This window comes from Lichenostomus cassidix, chromosome 8 (genome assembly GCF_008360975.1).
Source record: "Lichenostomus cassidix isolate B80296 chromosome 8, HeHo_3.0, whole genome shotgun sequence".
NCBI lineage: Eukaryota > Metazoa > Chordata > Aves > Passeriformes > Meliphagidae > Lichenostomus > Lichenostomus cassidix.
In genome coordinates, this window is record NC_139489.1 from 24,788,983 (window position 1) to 24,807,483 (window position 18,501).

General features: G+C 50.1%; 1 protein-coding gene across 2 annotated transcripts in view; it reads right to left on the reverse strand.

Moving 5' to 3' along the window:
* Positions 1–256: 256 nt before the first annotated feature.
* PBX1 (PBX homeobox 1) overlaps positions 257–18,501 on the reverse strand; it is a 129,005-nt gene continuing 110,760 nt past the window's right edge. Inside the window, exons 7-9 of one of the 2 annotated variants that reach the window (XM_085068518.1) lie at positions 12,525–12,637; positions 10,931–11,020; positions 257–4,513 (exon numbers count right to left, since the gene is read on the reverse strand). In XM_085068518.1, coding sequence (XP_084924644.1) covers positions 4,421–4,513; positions 10,931–11,020; positions 12,525–12,637 — 296 coding nt within the window. In that variant the 3' untranslated portion in view covers positions 257–4,420. The remainder of the gene's footprint in view (positions 4,514–10,930; positions 11,021–12,524; positions 12,638–18,501) is intronic. The other variant, XM_085068520.1, reaches the window with a different exon arrangement.

Genomic DNA, 18,501 nt, shown 5'->3' on the forward strand with positions numbered 1-18,501 from the left:
CAGGTTTGGTTTCAGGTTTTTTTTTTGATTTTTTTTTTTTTTGCAACAAAAGAAACTATTTATTTGGAATATGCATTACCAGTACAAATCAGGAAACTGTAAAACCTACACCTTGTTAGTATCGTCATAGAACATAAAAGTTTCAATTGGGATCAGAAAGACAGAGGCCTTTTTTTTTTCTTTACAGAAGCAGAAAAGCTTAAAGTTTCAAAACCAGGTTGGAACAGAGAGTCTTTTTTTTCTCTTTTTTTAACAGTTTTTCTTTTTTTTTTTTCCTTTTTTTTAATATTTGGAATCCATTAGGAAGAGAGAGAAAAAAATAGAAGGGGTAAAAAAAATAGAAAAGAAAAAAAAGCAACTCCAAACTGGATCACCTTTACAAGGGATAGAAAGGGCTTTGCAAGAACAAAAAAAGCAAACCGACAAAACCAACCCCCCAGGCAATGTCTGATTTACATCGTCTTAATAATAATAAAATAATAATAATAATAAAGGTGTACGAAAACAAAAGGACTCCAGGAAACCTTGGGATTAAAAGTAACACCCCAAACCCTACACCAGTCAGTGATATGAAAAGCTCAGGTTTTTTGGGAGGAGCAGGAAAATGTTTTAAGGAAAACTGAAGCAATGCCAACCAGCACCTTCCTCAGTGCTTCGCCTTGAATGCCACTCTGCAGCCACCAGGATTTGGGGCTGGATTTGGGGACATTTTGGCCACATCCCACCCCTTGTCCCATCTCAGCACTGATGCTGCCACAGCTTGGGCCAGGCTGCGAGAGCCAATCTTCACCTTCACGGGTGAAATTAGGTTGGAATATTCCTTGCTCCGAATCCTTCAAGTGGGACATTGGGAATCAGGGCAGAGTGTACAGCAATTTTGGGAAGGATTCCTGCCCTTTCATCCTTTCCAGGCAGCTCAGCAACACCCCCAGCATGGAGACCCACGGGGGCTCAGGACTTGATTCATCTCCTCCCCAAAACCCCTCAGAATTCCATCTCTCTTCGGAGATGACATCCCATTGCTCAGCCCCAGAGCAGCCACACAAGGACTTCCTGGAGCTGGGATTCAAAGGGAGTGGGGAGAAGAGAAACTCTCCCCCCAAAAAACACCACCATCACTTTTCACATCACTCTGGTCACAGCTCAAAAGCGCAGGGAAGCGGCAAGGCCATCGTCTCGGACAGGTCAAAATAAACTCAGCATCATCATCATCATCATCATCATCATCATCATCATCATCAAAGCCCCCCCTCCCATCCCAAATAATGCCAAAAAAATAAAATAAAAAGGTTCATTTCTGGGTCTCAACGTTAAGAAACATAAAGTGTTAGACTGTACCTATTAATGCTCACTATTCCAACCATTTTTTTTTCTTTTTAAAGTTTTACAAAATGAATTACCGTCACTTTTTAAACATTGTGTAAGAAGAAATGAGTGTGCACAACTCTACACTTTTCTAGCATTCTTGAACTAATTCACAAATGCGAGAAAATGGAAAAAAAACCAAACCATGGGAAAAAACAAACAAACAAAAAAAGGAGGATGAATGTAGGTAGTTTGATGTTATAAACTATACAGGAATGAAGCGCTTGTTGCCACAGAAAGAACAGGGACGGGACCTTCCCCCTGTTCAATTTTGCGTGCTAAGAGGGTCATTTTTTATTCTTTTATTATAAACACTATTAAATTCCGACTGCGTTTTTGGTTTTTTTTTCTCTCCTTTATCTGAATATACAAGAACATTCATTATCAAATGTTCGTTATCATCAATACTACAAAGAACGAGACACAAATCGCAAGAAACAATGGAAAATGTTAATAAAGCTGAAAGAATCGTCGAGTTTTTTTTGTGATTTTTTTTTTCATTTTTATTTTTTTTGAGTTTCTGCAGGTTTTTTTTTTGTTTGTGTTTTTTTTGTGGTTTTTTTGTTTTGTTTTGTTTTGTTTTTTTTGGTATCGAAGTCAGGTTTTTCTGGGCAGAAAAAAAAATAACAATAAAAAAAGAAGAAGAAAAAAACCCACAACACTCGGGGCTGGAGCAGGGGAGGAGAATGGGGGAGGAGAAACAAAACCCAAAAATTAAAAAAAAAAAGCAAAGAAAAAGGCAAGCAAGCAGCTACGCCAACACAAACTGGAGGGACCAAGTGGGGAACCCAGGAGGGGATTTGCAAAGTACCGTGAAGGAGCAAGGGCCCAGCGTGGGCAGGGGGACAGGCAGGAGGGGCAGCAGGGCAGGGCAGCCCCAGCACGGGCTGGCTCCTGCAAGCCGTGGGTTTGGCTCATTCCCGGTTGGTTTCCAAGAGGGACAGTGGCATTCCTGCAGGCATGGCACTGCTGGGCTCGGGAGAACAGGCCTGCCCCAGTCCCACATCCCTGGAATGCTTTGCCAGAACAAGTCCATGAGAAATAAGCTGAAGTGGACAAGAGGCAGCACTGAGGGAGGCCACGGGAAGAGGAGGAGAGTGGGAAGGTGCAGAGTTGCAGGTGGGCAGCACCTCCCGACTGTCCTTGCAGGGGAACAACCTTCTCCATGCTCTTAACACAGCTGGGAGGGAGGCAGCCATAGCCATTCATGTCACATCCTGCTCTGCCACAGGGTCCCCACTCCAGGCATGGATGCAAAAGGAGCAGGAATTGTCACTGCTGGACACATAAAGCCCCTGCACTGCAAGGTGACAGCGTGTGGCAGCTGGGGACACACCACCACTGTGCCCTGCAGGCCAAGGACCATTATTTTTTCCAGCAGAAGGCTGGAAATATTTTTGGCAGAGCTCTCATTTTAAATGGTTTCTGCTTAACGCAGCTCAGCGGTGGCAGTTCCCACCTCGAGACCAGCACAAGCAGGGTGGCACAGACATTAAACAGTGTGAGGTATTGATCCCAAGGGATACTGGGATCCATCACGAGGTGCCAGACATCCTGCACCCACACCACTCTCCACACCCAGGGTCTTGATGCAGGCTGCTTCAGCCTCCTTGTGCCCACCAGAAGAACAGATGGCCAAAAGTCCCACCCTGGCACGAAGTTCAGCCCGCTGCCCAGGGAAACTGGTGCTGCCTCTCCCTGCTCTTCCATGAAAGCCATGTCCTCCCAGCACCAGCCTGAAGGGGCAGGATGAAGCCTCGCTTGCCAGCCACCACTGCTTGTCCCAACAGTGGACCAGAAAAGATGTGCAGAAAATCCTGTGAGTTCTGCCATGGCCACTGCCCAGGGTGACTCCTGGGATAAAACCAGCAGCTTCAGCACCCATCCATCCTACAGAGCAAACCTGTGGCATGAAGCACAACCAAAAGCACCTGAGACACCCACCCCAGCACTTCTAGCCTCTGGCATTCTGCTGTCCATCCCTAGCTGCAGGCTCAGCAGGGCTTTGGGAATGCAGGGGATGGCATGAACCCCTGTGGGTCCTGCCTGCACCGGGGAACCAGCTCCTCGTCTCCCACAGCACAGCACCTCCCAGAAACAGGAGCCAACACCCTGTGGCACTGCCCTCACCAGGAAACCACCACCAGCCTCTCTATGCTCTGAGAGAACTGCTGGTGTCCCATCAGCCATCCATGCCTGCTCCCCACGCCTCCGTGGAGGTGTTAGCCACGCTGTTATCAGTCACGGCTGCTTTTCACCCACCTCTGTCTCCCTTCCTTCCCTCCTCTTCTCCCCTCCAACAACAGGCAGGGAGGACAGAAGGGTTTCATAGCTCATCCAAATCACAGGAGCCAGCAGGATGTGTAGCCAGCTAGGGCTGGCACTGGGAAGTGTTGGCGGTTTCCCCAGGGCTGGGAATGGGAATGGTACCTTTTAGAAGCGAGGGGAGCACGCTGGCTCCTACATGCACGGGGGCTGTGCCACCTGCCCTGTCCCTGCAGCACCTGAGGGACAGCTCACTAGGGCAGGGCTGGGTGCAGGAGGAGAAGCTCTGGCTGCAGAGATGAGGTGGAAGCAGATTCCCTACGGTGGCAATTCCCTACGGAGAGGTAGCGTGAGAGGTAGGGGGGCAGGGGGCTGCCTGCTAGCGAGGGGCAAGGCGTGGCTGAGGTATGTTTGTGGCTCCTCAGAAAGACACCCAGCATGAGGCTGTACACTGCTCTGGGTTGGTTTGCATGGCGGTGGTGGATTTTTGCTTTTCCTCCTTAAAATCCTTCTACCTTCAGTGGGAGGGGGGAGGGAAGAGAGTGGTGTTGTGGTGGTGGCGGGGAGGGGGAGAGCGGCTTCTACCCAGAAAAGAAAGGGAAGAGAGTATAAAGAAGTGTCCAGATTGGCTGAAAAAAGCATCCCGACGAAGAGAAGAGAAGAGAAGGAGTCTTCTTGTGTGTGCTGATTGGGTTCACCTCCAGTCTGACTGCTGCGGTGTTAGGAGAGGCCCCCTCCCCTCCCGCCCCCGCCGGGGCCGGCTCAGCCAGGGATGCAATTTGCTGGGAGATCAGTTGGAGGTATCAGAGTGAACGCTGCCAGGGCCTTCTGTGGGGGAGGTCACCGACGATGGGGTAGTAGCGTCTTGCCAACCTCCATTAGCCTGCAGGGACACACAGACATCAGTCACCCAACAGCAAGGCACGAACAACCCTACCCAATGCACCCATGCACCCCAGATCCCCCTGCTTTTTCCTCAGCTGGGATCAGTGTAGGAGACAAAGATGTCCCCTCTGGCTACCCCATCCCACCCCAGACCGCGGGGCTCCATCACTGGGATTGGACCAGGAACATTTCTGTTGAAAACAGATTCTGATAAACTGCCAGTGCTCACAGAAAATCCATCCTTTAAAAAAACCCTATTTCTCCAGAACCCCAAGCTCTGGTTGGTTGGGGGTTTTTAACCCCTGGTTATGACCCTTCCTCATACAGAAGAAAGAAAATAAGAAATGCCTCACTCCAGAGCCACCAGCCTGGATGTTACCTGAACCCAAGTGCTGTGAACATGCAGAACAAGCAATGGAACTGAGCTGAGCTGTGCCCTGCCCCCCAGAAAAGCTCCATGTCCCCACTACACTGAGGGCAGCCAAGCCACAGCGCAGCAGAGGTGCCACCACTATATCCCATCCAAGGGTTCGTGCAGCAAAACGTGGCAGACAACTTGTTTCCTCTCCTAAAAACAGATGCAGAGCCGAATTCTCCAGGCTCTTGAGAGCTGAGCTACCGGAGGGCCCTGGCTGCCACAGGCAGGAGCCGGCAGCGCACAGAAGCTGCTCCTCCGCGGCTGCCATCCCCTTCGGAGAGGAGCAGATGTCGCACCCAACCTCCTCTGCCTGCTCTGACATTGATTCAGTGCTTGGCTAATTAATCCTTCCCAGCCACAGCCCAAGCTCCAGTTGGCAGCAGTCGCTGTCCCGCTTTAGACACGCCCGGGCTGCTCTGCCCACTCTGGCTGCCTGTCCCGCTGCCTGCTGCATCATCCAACACTGACCCTGCCAGCTGGGACCCCAACATACCCTGGAGGGCAGAGGAGAGGAAAACTCCCCACCCTGAGAGGCAGCTAGGATGGGAACAAGGAGCTGACCACAGGGAAGCCCTGGGAACCCACATTTGAGGGGTCAGACCACCTCGCAGTGGGACATGCACGAAGCAAAAAAGACAAGAGGTGTGCACACACACTCCTTCCTGGGCTTGCGTGCTTTTCCATGTGTGCATGGGAGCACGGGAATTCAGGCAACAGCAAGGAAAGCAGGAATCACAGCCTGAGCTCACAAACCCCACTCCACTACACCTTGGGTGCAAGTGTGAAATCAGACCGGCACAAGTGTTACCAGTCCAGCATTATCAGTGTACCCCACGTCCACTGCCCCCACCAGGTCCCACCCACACTCGGGCCCTGACCCACCATCCCTGCACTCCCCGAGATGCAATATCCACCCTTACACATCTTGGACTGCTGCAAGAGGCAGCAATTACTGTAGATTATCAGCCCGACAATGACAGGCCGCGTAAAGAGAGACACAGAGCCAACTCCGCCGCCCCGAGACTGGCATATTCAAGTACACTTAGGACATTAATAGCAATTTACGTGCCATCAGTGAGAGAGAACCACAATAGCTGTGCTGGCAGCCTCTTATTACCAAGCCTGTTATTTGTTGGAGTTACAAGCTATAATCACAACAGAAACTTTCAAAACCCTTATCTTCCGTGACGCACCAAATCTATTTCAGAGCCGTAATTGCTATGTCACCGGAGAGTTTGCTGCTTAATGCACTCAGATGCCATTTAGTGTTTGCAGGGTCGTTACGGCGAGCAGGAGGGGGGAGAGCAGAGCGGCGGGGGCTGCATGGAGCAGGGCTCCGGCCCTATTGTGCTCAACTATTTTTAGCCAGGCTTTTGCCTGCCAGCTGTGGCTGGAAGGAGCAATGGAGCAGTGGCTCCATGTTCAGCACCCTGCTCCCCAAAATCCTCGGAAGCCCCGTGGTACTGCAGACTGGGAATGAGCCTTCTCGTGCTTCAGGAGTTTGTGTGGCTGAACACAGCCTTGGTTGCAGCCAGTGGGAAGTCAAGAGAATGTTGGGGAGAGGCCAATCCAGCCTGGGAAGGCCAAAAGTTGTGCATCAAGCGATGGAAAGGAAGACCCAAGGTTGGCTGCGACATCTTGGCACGATCCTTTGGTATGGACAAGGCCTCTGTGAGTAGGCTGGATCCTTCCCCAGGCAGAAGGCATGCAGGCACCATCCCCACTCATCCTGGAGTTCACTTCATTGCTGCGTGGACCAAACCACGTGAGGGATTCATCCAATTCCACCCAGACGGCTCTACCTCTTCCAAGCAAGGAGATCCCTTGGGATTTGACTGCAGCAAATAGGTTGGGATCTCTCTCAAAGACAAGGGAGTCTTTTGAGGAGGCTGCTGCTCCTTGCAGAGCCCCTGCATACAGATGCCAAAGACAGAGCAGTGGTCTCCAGGACATTCCTTCAATTGTCACCTTCTGCTGCCAAAGTACAGGCAAAGCCTTGGTGACTGTCCAAGTCTGGAGCCCTGGTGATAGATTGCTGAAGCAACTGGTTTTGGTGCCCATTTCCACAGGTCTCAGCATTTTTGTCACCTCCAGCAAGTCTGGCTGGCTCCCTGCCCGGGCCTCCTACATGGGGCTGGGAGATGACTTTCTGCCAATTTTTAAAGGCGCCTTCTGCTTAGCACAGAGGCTGTCTCGGCATCCCACCTCCTGTGGCCAAATCCTTGTCCCACCATCAATGGCACAGGATGTCAGCTCAGCCCCAAACACACCAGTTACCAGCCAGTCTGACAGAGCAGCCTCAAAGCCTTTTTAGACCTCTGGGCTTTTAAGAGTTTCTATCAGGGCCTCCTTACAATATGCACTGAAGATCTTATCACACACCAGAGAATCCAGCCTTGTCTGGACATCCCTTCCCAAGGGTCACCGCCAGACATCCCTGGCCATCAGAACACACCAAGGCATCCCTGATGGACGGAGCTTGTGCACTGAAGCCCTGCCAGACCAATTTCCACACTCCAGCTGGTGGCCATGACCATGAACCAAAGCTTGACCATGATGGTGAACTGCAGCTGGCTGAGGAACAGAGCAACAACTTTCTTCCCAAGGCTCAAATTCTTAGAATAAAACATCTCAGGTAAAGTAAGGAACTCTCAGCTTCTACATGTACCAATCCTTGCTGACAAGAGTGGATCCAAAACTCACATCCTGCCACTGGCCACCACCATCCAGGTCACACACACACACTGCTCTGTGAACAGGCCCAGATCTGCACAGAAGATGGACTTTGAAAACAGCCCCTCATTTTAGACTTTTAAATGCTCTGTAAATTGAATGAAGTCCAAAACCGAGTTTCTGAAAGGGCTTTAAGATGATTATAGTTCATTCATGTGGGGTAACTAGAACACTATGAGGATTTACAGCCATAGGGCACTGGCAGCAAAGGTAATGTTTTGGGGTGGGAACCTCCAGAGGACTGTGGCAATAAAGATCCAACTTCTACTGGAACTCAACAGAACCCGAGCTTTACTAAACGCTTTGAAACCTCTGTTCCCAGGGACCTCCTGGGTACACATGTGGACCCCAATGAACAAACACTGTCGAGACAGCTCAGACATTTAACAGCTCTCACTTCATGGTACAAAATCCTACAGCCTCGAGCTTTGCCAAAACGGCTGGCTCAGGCCCCAAGCCCCCTGAAAGGAAGGGAGGCTCCTTCTTGTCAGCATGACCCAAGGCTGGGTATCCTCAAGACAGCTCCTGCGTCCACCATCCATCATCAGAGCATCCCCACCCCTTTCTGGGACAGGCACTGTCCCCACCTGTGGAGGAGAAGGCTGTGTTCTCCCTCGGCCTCAGCCGTCGCCATGAGTCACAGGGCTGGTGATGGCTGGGACACTGCCCATTATCCTGCTAACGATGCAGAACCGACTCCAGCCCTTCCCACCCTGCGGAGCAGCCTGTCAGCCAGAGCAGCAGAGCCACGCAGGGAACTGGGCTTTGGGTAGATCCCTCTTCTCAGCTGTCACGACTTACACGCATTTAAAAATTCATCCTCCATCAAGGAAGGCAAACCCCGAGCGTTGTCTCCCCTGCCAAGGTTTCCAGCAGTGGAGCCGGGCAACCTGCCGCTGACTTCCCGGTGCTGACGGGCTCCGGGGATGACTTAACCTCAGCCCCGCGCAGACATCATTGTGACAGGGCTCTTGACTAGGTTTCGGCTCATCTCCTTCCAGCAGCTCACGGGGATGCTCGGCTGATGCAGGGACGGCAGCTTTCTGTGTCACAATCAGCTTTGCTCCGCATTCCGCTGCCCCTCCTCGGCATTAAAGGGTTCAGGGAAAGGCAGGGAAGCCCTGCCTGTTGGAGACAGCCACCCTGCCTGCACTGAGGAGTTCCCCAGGACCAATGCTTCCAAAAGGGCAGCCACACTTCAGGGTGGAAAAACTGGGATCCATCAAGGGACCTCACTGGGTGGGAATACATTAAGTGACAATCAGGCTGGAGCACACTGACTGGGATACAGGGGAAACAAAACATTTGGGGACAAAGAGGCAACCCAGAAGGTGCTTCATAAACTATCTGCTCAGCTCTGGACTCCCTGTCTCATTCCCAATGCCCACCACACCTTTATGCAGAACTGGAGTCACCCAACACACCCGTGCGGTCCCTTTGCCACCCTGCTCCTCCCTTGAAAACATTCACTATTTTTTTTTTGGTCAATTTGGGCTGCTATCCTCCCTGAAAACCACCATGAGAAGACATCAAATGCCAAACATGCCAGGTCCCCATTTGGGAAGCACAGAGAGGACTGCTGAGCCCCTTCCACTCTCAGCTCACCAGCTCTCATTGCTGCCCACGGGAACACCGATTCTCCCACAGAGAACACAGCCAGGAACACCAACCTAGCTCTCCTCGTCCTATTTCGCTTTTGAGTTTTCACTCTCCCTTCTTCTCTCCCCCATCACCCTCTCCCTGCCTCTTATTCCCCAGCAGCAACGCTCCCCCCCAGATTTTGGCTTAACCCAGCCCACTGTTATTTTCCAAGCCAACTGCAACTGTAATCAGCTCAGCCTCTTTCCTTGGGGGTATTTTAATTTATACAAAAGTATCATCTCTTATCATGATCAGCCTGCGATTCATTTACTCTCCAAGTATTAAAAAGCCAGAAAGGGAATAAATTCAGTGCACGGAGAAATTAATGCGGAACGATAGGCTCTTTCATGTGGCATTTCCAAGTGCCGTTTTTGCAAGGGGCTTATGTAATGAGACATAATTATCTGCACATGTTCAATTACATTACTTCACAAATCCTCCCTGCCTCTGCCTCCTGACGTCAAGCCGCCCACTAAGCCCCAGTGCCTGCAGGAGAGGGGAGCAGAGCCCCCCATCCCAGGGCACCCCTCTCCCTGTGCCCTCTCCCCATGCTGGTGATGGCCATCACGCAAGATGGTCACACGCCAGATGACAAATGGCACAGTGGACTGGATGGTGATGGGACTGGACGGTGCACCATGCTGGGGTCTTGGCAGCAGGACCACCATCCCACCCAGAGGACCATCACATCCCTGCCCAGCTCAAGACCACTTCATCTCAGCCATCAGCCTCACGTGGCAGCCAGCCATGTCCAGGGCCTGCCGTCTCCTCCTCGGTGCCACCCCGGACACCACTGCCACCACCCACTCAGCCCTCACAGCCTCCTTTTCCAGGCTGCCCTCCTCTCCCAGCTTGCTGTCATCGCCGCTGAGATGGTGGACGATTGATCTGAGAAATGAAGTTGGATTGCTGTCCCGAATCTACACTGGGTTCTCCTTGTGTGTGTCTGATCGATTTCCCCCTGTGCGACACAGCTTGTCGCTACGAATTTTCATGCTAGTCAGAACCCGCCAGCGCACCCAAGAACAAGGAGAAGATGCTCCAGAGACCGCCCTCCCCCTCACATCCTCCCCCAGCCCGCTCGGGCGAGGTTTTCTTGGGTTGATGTTGGTTGGCTTTGTGGGTTTTTTCCTCCTTTTATTTGCGACCACTATCGCCGCCAACCCCATCGCTGCCGTGCTCTCGGACGCCGGCCAGGGATGGGCTATTTTTAGCTGGTGGCTCCAGGATGGTGCCATCGGCCTCCGCGTGGAGCCATCTCTGGGCCAGGGCGTTCGCGGTGACATTCCCCACCGTGGTTACACGAGGTGTCACCTGTTTAGCAGCTCCTCTCGGCCGAGCGCGTGTGGCCGCAGGTGCCGGGCGAACGCTGATGGGCTGTGACAGTCCGAGACGCCAGCTGCCTGCACACAGCCTGCCCTGGCGCCACTTTTTTTGTGGGCAAAGCTCTGCCGTTGGCGTGACCGATACAGAAGCAATAAACTAGGTGACCGTAAAAGCAAAGACAAGTCCTACTAAGTGGCATTCTGAGCCCTATGGCTTTGAAATAATTGGTAGTGAGAGAAACAAAAATGAAAAAAAAACCCCAAAAGACCAGAACCCAAGCCTATTTTTTTTTCTTACACTGATGCCCTGCGGACTATACATCTGACTTGCCGCGAGTCCGTCACTGTATCCTCCTGTCTGGCTGATAACATGGCGAAGGGTATCCACCTAAACAGACCAACGACAACAAAGACACAAATTAGAGGGAGTGAAAGGTTAGTGGCCAAAGCCGCTTCCGTTCATCTTTGGCAAGATAAAAGCAAACAAACAGTAATAACAATAATCATGATCATCATTGTAATAAAAATAAAGGTATATATTCAAAGAGGGGTAAAAGAGAGCCGCAGTTGGTCTTGTGGAGAGAGATGAGCCAGAGGACCTCTCCTGCCTCCCTCACCATCCCTTGCCTGGCCCAGCAGCCCTGTCACACTCTCCTTGGTCCCAAATCCTTTGACAAAAAGAGTGGGGAGGGAGAACAGAGTGATAAGTGTGGGGTGGCATCTCCTGAAGCACATCGAAGCAGCCATCTCCAGTGTCATGCTCAAGGACAGTGAGCCTACATTCCTACCCCCTTGCACCCTTGACCCCAAGCACTGGGAAGCTCACAGCGGTGGAAGGAGATCTTTGGAGTTGGCCGAGAGCCTTCACTGCGGAGGGCCCAGGAAGGAAATATACCTACCATGGCAAAGGCACCAGCAGCTCTCCTCGGGGTGCCACATTCCTCTCCCTCACTCCCCCTGCCCAGCCCTGGCAGCAGCACATGTGGGGAGCACATCTCACCACCCACAAAGATGCCTGCTCCATGTCCAGCACCACAGGGAGCAGCCTTGCCTTTAGAGAGCTCTCCTTGCCCAATGCAGAAGTGTCAGAGTGGCTGTTGTCTCTCAACACTGAACAGAGCCTTAGATGCCAGAGAGGGGACTCATGGTGTATCTGGACATCAGATGGGAGGTGGGAGATCTGAGTGAGATCCTGGCTATTTTAAATTCTTTCTTTTTGCCCCAAAAAGACATTTCAGCAATGCTGCTCAAAGCTCCCTTGCTCTCTCTCCTCCTGGTGTGTACAGGGTGATGTGAGTGCCTGTGCTTTGGGGAGGCGGGGAGACGGTCAAGGGTGGCCTTTAATTATAAAAAAAAAAATTTAAAAAAAATTAACTATGTATTTGAACATTTATTGCCTTTCAGAAGACACCTGGTTTGGCATCAAAGAAGTGGAAGTCTTGAAAAACGAGACACCAGTCCAAACATCTGGCCCCTTCCGTTAGAAGAATAAAGCAAGCAGAACCTAAACCTGAGCTGCTTTTGTTTGACTTCTTGCCTATTCTCCTACACCTTCTCTCCTCCTAGTATTACTATCAAGCCAGAGCCAAATGCATTCACAAAGTGTGGGCAAGTCTCCTCAAGACCATGGTTGTTGGTTTGGTTGGGTGTTTGGTTTTGGTTTCTTTTGATTTTTTTTTTTGTTTTGTTTTTTTGGTGGTTGTTGCTGTTGGTTTTTTTTTTTTGGTTGGTTGGTTTTTCGGTTTGGTTTGCCTTTTTTAAGTGTTGGTTGGTTGGTTGGTTTGTGCTGGTTGAGATTTGCTCTTTTCAGACGGGAGGGAGAAGTGCCAATACAATCAAAGGCTCCTCCAACACTAATGCATTCACTGGCAGTACATCGGATGGGTCCCTACCTGTGACTGCACGTTGGCTCCAACCTGGGCCCCTTGGTAAGAATCCCCATTGAGAGACTGCACGCTCATGAACAAATCTCCAGAGTTTGACATGTTAAAAGAACTGGAAGAACCTGGAAAGGAAAGAGTGAGGCACCTGAATCACAGAAAGGAAAAAGATCCACCCCATGACTCTCAGCCAAGAGGAAGGAACAACATGCAAAGCAACCACAAAAACAAAACACACAGTCAGGTTAGTAGTATGAAGAACAGAGCAAGCAAAAAAAAGGATGCACTCTTGAGGTTATTCAAAGCCACATGTTGTTACAGCTCAATGCCAAGAACATTCTTCAACAGCTCCTCAGCTGGAGGAAGGATTCTTCATGCTTTTGACTGAGATAAACAAAACACAGCCTAGAGGACTGGGACAGGCCTTTCCCTTCATTTCAGGGCATCAGAATCCTTCAGGCAGCTCTGAAAAATCTCGGTTGTTGCAGGTGTTCACCCAGCAGACTGCACTAGAGACCAGAATTACCCAGACAAGCCCCGCTATCGAGAGCAGAAGCCTTTGCAGCAGGCAAACCAAGCCCATGCCAAGAAGCTCAGAACAGGATGGGTAATTCTACCCCGTGCTGCTCCCTGCAGGGTGAGACATCCAGGCCCCATCCAGCCCCACGGCTGGAGCTCTGGCTGAGCCACAGGGGCTCTGCGAAGGAGCAGTGCATGGGGTTTGCCTTCAGGGTGTCAGGAACCCGGCACTGGTGGGAACTGCTGAGCACCAGGAGCAAAGGCTCACAAAAATGTGAAGGCACCTGGGCTGGACTCCCAGTGCCCATCACACTGGCAGGAGCTCTTCATTGTGATGGCACATGAGGCAACACAAGGGTGTCACAGCCCTCCTGGGCCAGCTGCCCCAGAAGAACAAGCTCTGTAAGCAAAGTCCCCACTGCATGCACCAGTCGTCGGTGTTATGCTAAAAAATTACACTGGTGAAGACAACTGGGTGGGATTAGAAGAAAAAAAAACCCAAAACCCACAAATGAAAAAATAAACCCCGCCTTTGCAGAAACAAAGTTTTATGCTTCCAGGTTTGAGATATCTGAGCACCTCCTCAACCACTTAACGGGAAGAAACAAACCCATCATGTAACTGGAAGGCAGGGAAGGCAGCAAGGGGGTTAAAAATAAATCAAAAGGTTTTATGGGATTATTTCAGAATTTATCGTGCAGATCAGCGCTTTAAGTGTGAGACAGCTCAACGTGCAAGGTTTAGTTATACATGACGTTAGCCTTGGAAAGGAGAGACTTCAGGGGCCCAGGTCAGCTATGCTTTCAGCTCCAGTCCCAAAGACACTCTGATCAATCTACACCGCCACTTCCAGCTGGGAAGACTGGCAACCACAGTCCTGGTGGAATTGCCCAACTATGGTTCATGCGTACGCTCTGAGAAATGCCTGGAAATCCCCCTCCCTGTGTTGGAGAGGGAAGAAATGCCGGACAGATCCCAGCTGTGCCCTGCAGGTGGACCAGGAAGGCTCCTCTGAAGGAAGCCACCTCTGGGAAAGGCCAGAGAGCAGGTGGGAGGTCTGTGCTGGAGACTCCATGTTCACTACATTCTCTGCTGCTCTCTTTTGTCAGGTGCTGGCAGTTCTTGGAATCAAAGGAAAGCAGAAACATCACTGCTAGATACAACACCCAAGACAGTCAGGAGAGAGACTCGTCTTGAACACAGTGAGTCTTGGATCAGGACCCTCCCACCAGTGCCTGAAAAGAGCGAAGCCAGGAATAGTTCATTGTCTGTGCTCACTGTCAACCTGCCCAACCTGTTCCAGAGAGCAATCCCACAGCGCTGCGTAAAATGAGCGGGACTAGTCAGCAGGCAGCTGTAACCATCACCTCCTCTGCCTGGCTGGCAAAGGGCTCCTGTCACTTCCCGACCTCTCAGGTTACTTGCTATTTTAAAGGCAAAAAACCTAGAGAAACAAGCTGGCAGACTGGGGACAGCCCACCCTGACAGTGCTCAACTTGAAGTGTGAAGATAGGCATGGTTCACACACACAAAGATGCTTCTGACCCCATTTTCTGAGTGATTGCCTTGACCACCTTAATAAAAAGCACAGGGCAGTAGGACAGCTTTGTACTCCCACAGTGGCTGAGAACCAAAAGATTCTGCAGCTACAGCTTACAACAAGCAGAGAATATTCTCCTGTTCTTTTGAGGTGAGAAAAAATCTTTAAGATCACACAAATAATCAGTGGCAGAGCTGGAAAGAGGAGTCTGGAATCCCTAAGCACCTGGCATGGCACTGCTATCGCTCTGCCCCCAGCAGAGCAACATTTCATCCCACCTTCCCCTACCAAAAGAAAATTATAACAACAATAACAAATAAAAATGCCATAAACTTAACTGATATTTTATTGAAACTTAACAAACCTGGCCATAAAATTGAGACTGGGAGGGAGGAAATAAAAATAAACAAACAGCCACAAACTCTAGTTCTGAAGAGTGACGGTGTCTCGGAAATCATGAGGAGCGCTGGAAATGTCACTTACAAGATATACACTGCTATTGGCAAGGGGTATTTTTACAATATATGTGCATATCTAAACGGTAAATATGTCTTGCTGCTGATGTGGATGCAGAGATAAATATGCGCATACCAATGGCCCCGCATGTATGGATGCATTTGGATCAGAGCCGTAATTGCAGAGCCCTCTGTGCCACCGCGCTGCTGCTTCAGCACTCGGCAGTCTGCGCGCTCACCGCCCTGAAAATCACCATGGCCCACAGTCTCAGAGACAAGCTAAGAGGGGCTGATGAACCCAGGTGGGAGAGGGGACAGCAACGTGAAGAGCCCCGAAAATTAAGACTCAGATACTCTCCATCCAGGAATACAATTCAAATACTTCCACTAGAGGAGGTTCCATTGCTAATCTAAGCTGTCCCTCCGAAAAGTTCTTGTCCCAAATGCACCACAGGTCTTTGGTGGTCGTAATTTGGTCTGAGGTCCTCAGGAATTGAGAGGTAATGAAAGAGAGAAGCTTGTTTTTCAGCTTGTGAATGCAGGAGGAAGGGGCTCTGATCTTGGCATGGAAGTCCCTGTAATAATTGCAAGTAGACAAAAAAACCTACCAGAAAACCCATGACTTGTAGCAGTGTGGAAGCGTGGCTCATCTTCAGCATCCAGACATCTTTTCAAACCCAAGACCTACCAACCACTATTTCGTAGTGTTGAGTTTCTATCAGGTCAGCACCAGCTTCAGAAAGTGCTGGAAATGTTTGAGCAGACTATGGCAGTCAGATCCTGCCCTGGGTGAAAACCTGCATCACAACAATGCCTGCTGAGAGATTTCTTCCACCCCTGACACTTCTGATGAGCAAAACCCACTTCAATTTTGCCTCCAATTCAAAAATCTTCACAAATTTGACTGCTGGTGTTTCTTGCACCACTCTTCCAGCTCTTCAGAGAGCTTCTTCTCCAGCTTCTCTAATGTCTTCTGTGTTCTGACAGCCTCGACTTCCACCTCCAATTCTCCAGGACCTCTAGTAAGTCCTTTTCTCTAAAATATTAAAAATTCAAATGGCATCAAGAATGAACAAACAGGGTAATGATGTTCATTGGAGCTGAAATCAAGCCATCCTTATCTGCTGCCTCATATCTACCACACCAAGAACCACTGAAGTGAGCTTGGTCATGCCTACAAGATTCCTCATTGAAGTCAACAGAAAGGACATCCATGCATGGGGATAACAGGATTTACACCTCCTGTAACTTTTCCTGGTGTCTCTATCATGGTCAAACATGAGAGAAGAGCATGGTGAAAACCACTGTGTTTGAAAGCAGATCTAAAAGACAAGGATGATCCAGCAGGACATTTGTTCTTTTTCATTTGCCAAACAACACCTAGGACAGTGAAGCCATGACCAGAAGAGAGTCCTCTCCAGTGGTGTGTTCTGGACACAAATGGAGGAATACCTGTGCCTGATGAAGTACATTTCCAGACAGCAGCTTCACAAGATTTTTACAAAACAAAAGGGTGAGCAGGTAAAAAAACACCAGCTAAGGACAATTCTGGCTGCTCTGCATTCAAAATTTCACTGGATGCCATCACCTGTGTGTGGCCCTTGAAGACTCTGGTTGGCAAAAGGGTCTGCCCACATAAAATAGCTTTCATTTGCCATGTGGTTTTTGTGCTGAGATTGTCCAGGCAATCAAAGTGAGGATGGGGAGTTGTTAGCCCAAATGAGCCAGACATCTCAGCTTATTTGAACATCTGGCTGATACAGACCAACTGCGTGTATTCCGGATGAAAAGGTGTTTGACATTCAGGCCTGGGTGACTAAAGATGGGGGACCCTGCTCTGAACGTGCCAGATGGCCAGACAGATGCCATCCTTGCCCTTGTCAATGTGTGGCCAATCTCTTTGACTGACTGTAGCCATTCACCAGTCTCCAGTAACATGGTCATCAATGAGAGAACAGATGGGCCTGCGTAGCCACAGCAGAAATGAATTTAGCTCCTGTCCCAGGTCCCACTGCATCCAGTTCCACCTCCTCTTCCAACATCATGGCCCTCCAGGGACTACACTGCAGGTCACTTCTTTCTCATGACCTGTCCTCTGCCTACTTTCTTTCCACATGCCCCATAATGTATTTAAATCAGAAGGTCCTACAAATTCCCAGGAAATCTGATCTTTGTTCAGGCTCTGTCCTCACCAAAGTCTCAGCCAATGATCTGGGAACAGAAAGAAGTCCATGGTGTAAACAGAGAGGCATCAACCATTTCAGTTCTTCACCTCTTCATCCACTTCCATGCTCCCTCCAGGGAATTCAGCACTTCTGGTGGCTCACATCCACTCATGGATATCACTGTCCAAATCTTTCTCAGACAAGTATTTCAGACCTAGCATGTACAGGTGTGCTTCTTGCTGCTAGGACCTACAGGACAATCTGAAGCAGGGGAGATCACACGACTCCAGATGTCCTCAGGACGTGTCTTTGTCCCAAAATGTGACAATGCTGGGCTGCTTGACTGCATCTGTGTGGTTCAGCTGGGGGGATCTCAACCGTTGAGAGATAAAAATCCCATGCAATTCCAGCTGTCTTCTCAGGAGAGAACCTACAAGGACACCCAAACCCACTATCTTTTCAAGCTGACCCACAGAAACTGGGGTCTCCCCGCTGCTCTGCCACTGTTGCAGTATTACAGGCAGGGTATGGCATCTGCGCCAGGTTGGAAACACTTTATTTGTAGCAGAAGAAGGATCTCTGTGGCCTGGGAGCTCCCTGCACGCTGCTTTAGCACCACTGACACATCAGGCACGTGAAAAGAGGTCAATGACTCCAGACTGCAGACAAGTGAGCCACAAAGAGGACCCAGGAGCTCAAGTTTTCCCTGTTAATGACAGGACTGTTTGTCCTTTCTTGAAAGCACAGTGTTATCCAGGGATTATCTCAGCTGTTTACTGCAGGGCACTGGCCAATTTATCTCTGAAACAACCATGTTACTGCCTGTGGGGAAGGTGAGGAAACAGCCTTGGCTGGAGCACTATTTAACTGGGCAGGCACTGAGGAAATGCTTATTCTCCTACTTGCAACCTAGACCCAAACCCATTCAGGCAATTTGAAGCTGTTCCCTTGCTATTTCAGACCTTTGGATCCGCCTCCAGCTGAAGAAAAAGGAAAAGAAGCAAAGCTGTGTCTCTGGTCCAGGCTGATGTGGGCTGCAGGACTGCATCACAGGCAGCAGGCATCTCCCTCAACACACACAATTCTGCCCTCCCCAGCAGAATTCCCTCCAGCTTTTTCTGCAGGGGGTGTTAACAGCAAGACATCCCACCTGACCAGGTATTTTGTGTGAGCTCTTCGGAAAGAATGACAGTCTTGAAACTGCAGTTAAATCTGCAGCAGTTCAGAGAATGGAAGGAGAACAAAAATCCCAAAACGGAAAAGAATCAAACAAAAGTCCAGCAAACTGTCCCTGCAGAGCTCTGCTGCAT